Source organism: Pinus tabuliformis, chromosome 3_2, assembly GCF_031772625.1.
Source record: "Pinus tabuliformis cultivar Carrire ecotype Pingquan chromosome 3_2, CPIR1, whole genome shotgun sequence".
Lineage (NCBI taxonomy): Eukaryota > Viridiplantae > Streptophyta > Pinopsida > Pinales > Pinaceae > Pinus > Pinus tabuliformis.
Window position 1 is genome coordinate 1,117,377,728 of NC_142302.1, and position 7,714 is coordinate 1,117,385,441.

At 36.3% G+C, this 7,714-nt stretch overlaps 1 protein-coding gene across 1 annotated transcript in view; it reads left to right on the top strand.

Annotated features, from left to right (window-relative positions):
• Nucleotides 1–7,337, top strand: part of LOC149184584 (OVARIAN TUMOR DOMAIN-containing deubiquitinating enzyme 2-like) — a 75,457-nt gene extending 68,120 nt beyond the window's left edge. The window contains exons 4-8 of the mRNA XM_089417621.1: nucleotides 5,965–6,056; nucleotides 6,253–6,315; nucleotides 6,519–6,637; nucleotides 6,813–6,888; nucleotides 6,998–7,337. Coding sequence (XP_089273747.1) covers nucleotides 5,965–6,056; nucleotides 6,253–6,315; nucleotides 6,519–6,637; nucleotides 6,813–6,888; nucleotides 6,998–7,054 — 407 coding nt within the window. The 3' untranslated portion in view covers nucleotides 7,055–7,337. The remainder of the gene's footprint in view (nucleotides 1–5,964; nucleotides 6,057–6,252; nucleotides 6,316–6,518; nucleotides 6,638–6,812; nucleotides 6,889–6,997) is intronic.
• Nucleotides 7,338–7,714: the final 377 nt, after the last annotated feature.

Here is a 7,714-nt window from a genome sequence, read left to right on the forward strand (position 1 = left end):
AAACTGCAATCTCAGCCCATTAATTGATTAACTTTACAGTGAAATTATACTAGTCAATATGAAAATAGCACAATCAATTTGAGAATATAAGTAACTTCCTCAAATAAATAAAAATCTTAACTCGTTTATCCATTTGGATCAATGGATAACTATAAAAATAGATGAATAGAAAGCTAAGCTAGCCCAATCAAATTATTAGCTGTTTCATTTTAAAATATAAAAATGGATGAATAGAAAGCTAAGCTAGCCCAATCAAATTATTAGCTGTTTCATTTTAAAATATATTTAATTTGAATTATTGGAATTATAGATATAAAATAATTAAAAATTATATAAGATAAAATTTTTAAATATTTAAATTTAACATTTTTACACACTGTTTGTCAAAAAATATTAAACGCGAGGATGCAATGAGTGTATACTTTAGTTATTATGCTTTTATGATATTCATTATATATCATAATATTTGCATCCAACCAATAAGAAGAAAAACAAGAAAAGGTAAGGAGGGGGGTGACTTTGTATGTTCTGAATGGCTTCTAATTTTTCAAAAGCTGCACACAAACTTCCTTGCTCGCCAAAAGTCGTGGGCGTACTGAGCAAACATGTGCTCTTTGACCTCTTGCCTACCTGTTGGTGCACCAATCAAACATGTTGCTTTTGACATCCTGCCTGTGAAAATTAGATGTTACATTCAACGTACGTCGCTGATTTTGGTGCCTAACTGTTCGTGCCGAAAACACAATGGAAATAAGAATTGCTCAAAGACTTCGTGGAGTCTAGTCTTTCTTCCAGTGATAACTTCCAACAGTATTCTCTTTTAGGCTATTGTTGTAGCACCGTAACACATGTCGACGACTAAAGGCACTAAGCCGCAGTTTACAGTTCAAATTTCCTTGTCAACGAATGTTCAGTGTAGGTTAAATACTGGATAAAAGACAACGACTCCACAAAATCTCTTGGCGTGAATTGTATGGAAAGTACTTTGGTCGAAAGGGGTAGTATTACTTTGGTTCATCTTCTCACCATCATCACATAAGTACTTTGACTTTTGAGTTGTATGAATATTATATTAGTCTGAAGATGGCTGACACAGTTACTGATAAGTAGTTTGGTCAAAGATGACTAGGTTCTTGTCTCTCACGAGTCACGATTCCCATATAAAATTTAAATAAATAATTAGTTACTATGCTCACACAAATACTTAGATGCTTGAATTGGATGATAAATTTTATCGTCAAAGAGGGTAGGGTTACCAAGTTTTGTGGTCACTGACTATAGGAGCCACTCGCACCATATTTATCCAAGATTCACTTAGCCAATTGCTCAGGATGTTGCTTGGTCCAGCCAACAGAGTAGGCAAGTTGAGAATGAAAGTTATAATCTTCCGTGTCTAATGTTAATGTTTATTGTCATTAATACTCACATCAGTTATTTTGGCCCATTACCTGCACTTATTTGCAACAGTAATGGTCTGTCGGCAGATGGAGTGGCACTTTTAGAAATCAAGTCATCTTTTGTAGTTCCTTTGAATGTTCTTTCAAGTTGGAGAAACAACAACTCTTTTGATGTCAATTTGTGTAGCTGGGAAGGAGTCCACTGCAACAGTTATAGAAGGCGGGTCACATCAATTTCCCTGCCATATAATGGGCTCTATGCCCGTCTTTCAAGTGCAATAGGCAAGATTGTTTCCCTGGAGAAGCTCCAAATTTCGAGCAATAGGTTATCGGGTACAAAGCTTCGAGAACTCAATGTCGCCAACAATTTCTTCACGGGCTTCATCCCTCTGGATATTGCAAATTGTAGCATTCTTATAGTTTTGATATTAGTACCAACAATATCAGTGTCGACAATATATCAGGTATTATTTCGCCTACACTGGGTAATCTAATAAGCTTGACTATGCTCTTGGTGGATACAAATAATCTCAATGGTATCATTCCTTCGTCAATTGGAAAGCTTGCCAATGTTGATACAATAACCGCATACTCCAACTATTTCAGTTGCTCTCTACTGCCCAAAATCACCAGTTGCAACCTGCTGCGAATTTCATATTTCGACACTGCGAGATTGCAAGGAAAGATTCGCTGGGAAATTAGGAATCTAAAAAACATTGAGAGATGACATTGTTACAAAACTATTTGACCAGTACCATCCCTTCTTCCATTGACAACTGCAACCACGTCGAAGCCATTGCAGTTTATGAGAACTCCATAGAAGGTACGATACCATGGGAGATAGCTTTGCTGGAAAATTTGAGATATTTATGAGTTTATGAAAATCATATTACGGGCTCCATCCCTTGGGGGTTTTTCACTAGACTATTGAAGTTGGAGGCATTTGATGCATCCACCAATAATTTGACTGGGGTTATACCATATGAAATGGGCATTTTGAAGAATTTGAGTCTTGCACTTAGATTCCAATAACATGTCAGGGTTGATCCCCTCATCCTTTGCCAATCGTACAAATCTGCAGGAGCTAGATGTATCTTAGTGAAAACATGTCTAAAGGCCCACTGCCTGCTCCATTTGGAAGCTTTGGGAACCTGGAGAAGCTTAATTCATATTCCAATGGATTGTGCAGATCGATTCCCTCTGGGCTATGCAACGGTACCTCTTTGATCTGTCTTGCCATCTTCAATAATCAATTAGAGGGGAACATCACTAACCTTCTACAATATTATGTCTCACTTGAATGCATTCGTCTGCAGAACAACCCCTTTATAGGTTTCTTACCAGGTAATATCTCTAAGCTTTCTGCATTAGATTACCTTGACATTTCTTCAAACAACATCCATGGAAGTATACCTTCTTCCTTGAGACAAATGCAAAATCTTACCAATCTCCTCCTTGCGGACAATAATTTCGTCAGTGCCATTCCTCTAGAAATAGGCAATTTAACTAATTTGTAGGTTTTAGATCTCAGCGAAAACTCGTTACGGGGCAGAATACCTGCAATTTTGGGCCATCTTGTGATGCTGTTGACATTGAATTTGAGTGTTAACACATTGACAATAGGAATACCTTGAAACTCGCTCGCATTCCAAAAATGGAGCGAGTTCTTGGACTATGGATAAATGTCACATGTGTAGAGCTATTGCACATTCCATTGGACCTTAGGCTCTCAGGTAGGGCAAAACCCAGAAACTCTTCTCCTCTTAGAATCTGCTTCAAATGAAATACAAAGACCCAATCCCTAGACCAAGTCCTTCTCCTAGTACCAAGTCAACACTTTCTCAAGTCCTTATTTTATTTTGCACCAAACTGCTACACCTTGCAACTTCGACCTACCAATGATAGTACTGTTATTCGACCTACCACTTCGACCCAACAACTTCGTCCTTGTAGCTTCTTGAAAACCCTAATATAGCCTCCTCCTGAGACCTAATTAGAGCAAGACAACTCTCCCAATGTCAATGAGGTCAACATAAGGGTTTTCCCTCTTCCAGTTACCAGATTTTGCACCTCGTCCTACTGCAACTCGAACCTGCAACTTCGGCCTATTTTTGCAACCCAGAAACCCTAGAATTTCACATGCGTGAGAGAGATAGAGCCCAAAAAAAAGAAATTTCGTCCTTCTAGCTTCTTCTAGACCTTCACTCTCCTTCTGCCTTTTCCAACTACAGATCAAACTCTTTCTTGTAGATCGAACTTGTGAGTGAGTGTGTCTCAAATGAAGTCGAATTGCTCCTTTATATAGCCTTCTCAAGGGGTCGAATTCCCTCCTTTAGGCTGACTTGATGATCCCAGGGCCGACTTGTACTTTTGGAGATTCTAAGACTTTCTAGACTTAAAAATAATTCTTTTTACAATTACAAATTGCCCGGAAGAGTCTTATAAACATGATGTTGAATCTATTGACTAATGACAATAAATCCTAAGACCTAACAAACCCTAAAAGCATGAAGAACATGCTTTTACCTAGAATACCATCAATAATGAGCATGAAACCCATGCTTTAATAATAATAATTTTCCTTTATTCTTTTCTTGTTTGTTACATAGGATACATATTGAAATGAGTACAACAATTATGAAGCCTGAAACTATTTACATTTCTCAATACAAATATGCATGTTTTCATATCTTCTGCAATTAATTTGGTATTTTAGATGTTTTTTGAATATATATATATATATATATAGATGCTTCTGAAATGCTTCGCTTCTGAAGATTTTTGTGAGAGGAATTAAAAGTGTATATATATACATATATTTACACACACGCTTCTGAAGATTTTTGAAAGTTCATACTTCCGACTCTTCACTTCAAAAAAACTTCCCCGCCTCGTGCAACATTGACCTTAATTATGATTCATTGACAACGATGAAATTAATGAGATAACTTTTCACTAGCTGTAGTTTAAGATATAAGACAACGGAATGTATTATTGTACTCGTCTTATTTTATTAATAATTATACATACTGGACCGTGGATTGTAGGTTGACCTGTGTGGCTTGTATGTTGTGATTTGGGTTCACTCAAGAACATCAATACATGTTAGCCTTCCGTGTATCGGACATGAAAATGTGAAGTGTAATGATCTTTTCTGTATGTGTAGATCTCAAATATAGGATTAAAAAAATAGTTACTAACCTTAATTATGATTCATTGAGAGATGAAATTAATAAGATATATTTTTTTTAATTAGAGTCTGGATATAAGACACGACAATTCATGAATCATTATTGGACTTATTTTTTCTTATTATACAATTAATTACTCTGAGTTGCATACTCGAACAATTCCTCATGTGTTCTCAAAGGTCTCTAGTATGGTCATTTACATGGTCTGTATGTAGAGATTTCTCCGCTGATAAACTATTGTGCAGCTCCACACCCACCTCCCTCACAAGTCTTAAACTTTTGGGTCTTTAAATGGGTATCTCTAAGTGTCTTCCGGGAATTGGCCAGCTTCGTTTTTCTTAGATTGATATTGCAGGTCAAGCTTATTATCGAGAACTTGTTAACATTTTTCTCCAAATTATATTCCCACTGGAAAGGCTTATTTTACAATCTTTAGCATCACCTTCTTATCTTGAAGTGAAAATAATTGAAATATTCTTCTTTTTTCTTTCAGTTTGTACTGTCTGATTATTACTTTCTCTGAATAGAGTATTAGGAGAGTTTCATCCGTCGGTTCCAGGTTTCTTCTCAGGATTTCCCTGCGAGGTCCTCTCAGTCCCATATATTCTCCTAAGGGCCTTTTTTGGCAGTGCATAGGCCCCATCGCTGAGGTAGACACGGAATCTGGAGCTTCCTATACTGCTGTGGTGGTGTATACGGGTCTCAAAGTAGCTTTTTCTTCTTCTGCTTCTATTTCTACTTCTACTGTGACTGGATTAGGCCACTTTTCAACTGTGTTGATGGATGTAATCACTTACACTTATAGCTTCTAGAATTGCTTATCACTACCAGTGTACTTTTGAGTCCTATTGATCTACCTTCTAGGTAATTTCGGGAGGTTAATAATATTATCTTTTTTCTTATTTCCATTGGCATAGTTAAACATCCCAAAGAAGTAACTTTTGCTTATCTATTGAATTATATACTAGCTGGGCATGATTTATACTTTTCTTAGTCTAATCATTTCCATTTGTGTACATTAAACATATAATCTTACATTATTTCCATTGGCAGGGTTAAACTTCCCAAGATTAAAACTTTAAAAAGTTACTTTTGCTTCTCTCTTGAATTATACGAGTTGGGCATGATTGCATTTTTTATTAGTTTAATCATTCCATGCTTATGTTTTCGGCAAAGATGGTTGATTTAAGATATTCAAGAATAAATATTGGAATTTAAAAAAGGACAGTGGGAATGGTAAGCCAAGTTTCTCATGCGGTAACAAGATTAACCGTCTATGATTTAGTTCTGCTGTCAAGAACCTTAATTTAGTGCATGATTATTTGTTATTAACTGAAAAGGTGATCTTCCTGAGAGTTATCTTCCTAAATTTGCAGGTGCCATTGAGCTGTCAATTTTAGCAGATTATTATGGTCGTGAAATTGCAGCATACGATGTCCAATCATCCCGTTGCGACCTGTATGGCCAGGTGTTTTTCTTACCCTTGTTAAGAGGTGTGTCTATAGAGGCATATCTCTTGCATTGCATCTTACCTTGACGTTTTAGATACAAGTAGAAAGGAAGATTAGAAGGCGTTTCTTGTTAGATTTGCAGCTGCATCTGCGCTAATCTTATAAATGCTGAGCATGATTTTCTATGTATTTAAGGGCAATATTACTTGACAGGGAAAAGGCTACACAGAACGAGTCATGCTGATTTACGATGGCTTGCATTATGATGCTTTAGCTGTATGGTACAATTAAACCATTTGTTTAAGTCATACTTTTTGATTTGTTGATATAAGCTATTGAATTCTCAGGATTGATTTCTTGTTCGCAGATCCACTAGCATTCCTACTAGCATTATATTCATAGATTCCGATTAACTTTTCTTCCTAGTTTATCTTGATTTGATATATGATACGAGTAACTGGCTATGCTTTTGTTTGCAGATGTCACCTTTTGAGGGTGCTCCTGATGTAGTTGACCAAACAATTTTTCCTATTAACGAAGATGGTAGCATTGGTGTAGCTGAAACACTTGCTGAGAGTCTCGTTAAAGAAGAGCAAAGGTGTTTTTATCTTGTTGGAAGGCCTTTTTCTTTCTTTTCATCTTATTCTTTTGGAGTTTTTGTAAGATCTTACGTAGTAACAAGAACATCTTGTTCCTCATTGTTCTTTGTAGTTCAAATGCGTTTTTATTCAGCTGATAGAAGAGAATTTATCTTTATGAACTTGGTTCTGCAGGAAGAGGAGTTACACAGATACTGCAAATTTCACTTTGCGATGTGGGGTCTGTCAAATAGGAGTAGTAGGTCAAAAGGTTTGAAACAATTGCAACTTTTTCATCTACGTTACCTTCCAATTTTGAAGTTCTATTTTTGGGGCATATTTGGAGGGCCTGATTTCTCATGTTTTAATTTATTTTGTAGGAAGCTGTGGAACACGCCCAGGCTACTGGCCATGTTAATTTTCAAGAATTTAGATAGTAGTTGCTGGTCCCCAGTCATTGCTAGTCCCAATAATTCTTCATACTGTTGCCTCTCCATTGTCCAAGACCACAGTTGTCCATGTCTGAGTTCTGTTATATGTTTGAAGTGCAGCTTTCCTTTGATTCATAATTCTAATGCTACTTGAATTCATAATTCTGTCACAGGTGTGACTACATAGGTCCACTAAATATTGGTTTTATATGAAGGCTGAAAGATTGATTTATTGCTATAAAAGGCTTAACGGTTAATTGTTTGTTATATGAAAAGTGACAATTCCTCACCAAGGCCTCAATTATTTGCTCCCTGTCTACATGAATGTTCTTTCTTCAGTGCTTATTATGGTGCTCTACTTTGATATTGTAAGAGGCTTCTGTCATTCGTTAGAAACATATAGACTCTGGTGTACACCATGCTAGTCTTTCCAATATACAAATTTTAGTAAAACGTTTTCTTTAAACTATTAAGATGAGTAGTCCTTGTTATATTGCTAAAACCCCACTTTTAAAAGGATTATAAATGGGAAAAATAACATTTTTTTTTCCAAGGAATACCTTGTGAGGAAACTCTTGGGCATTTCCTCACATTCACAGATGGTAACCAGTGCAAGCCTGTTGGTGTTGATTACTGTCCCTGTCTCAACAGTCATATTGAGCGAGG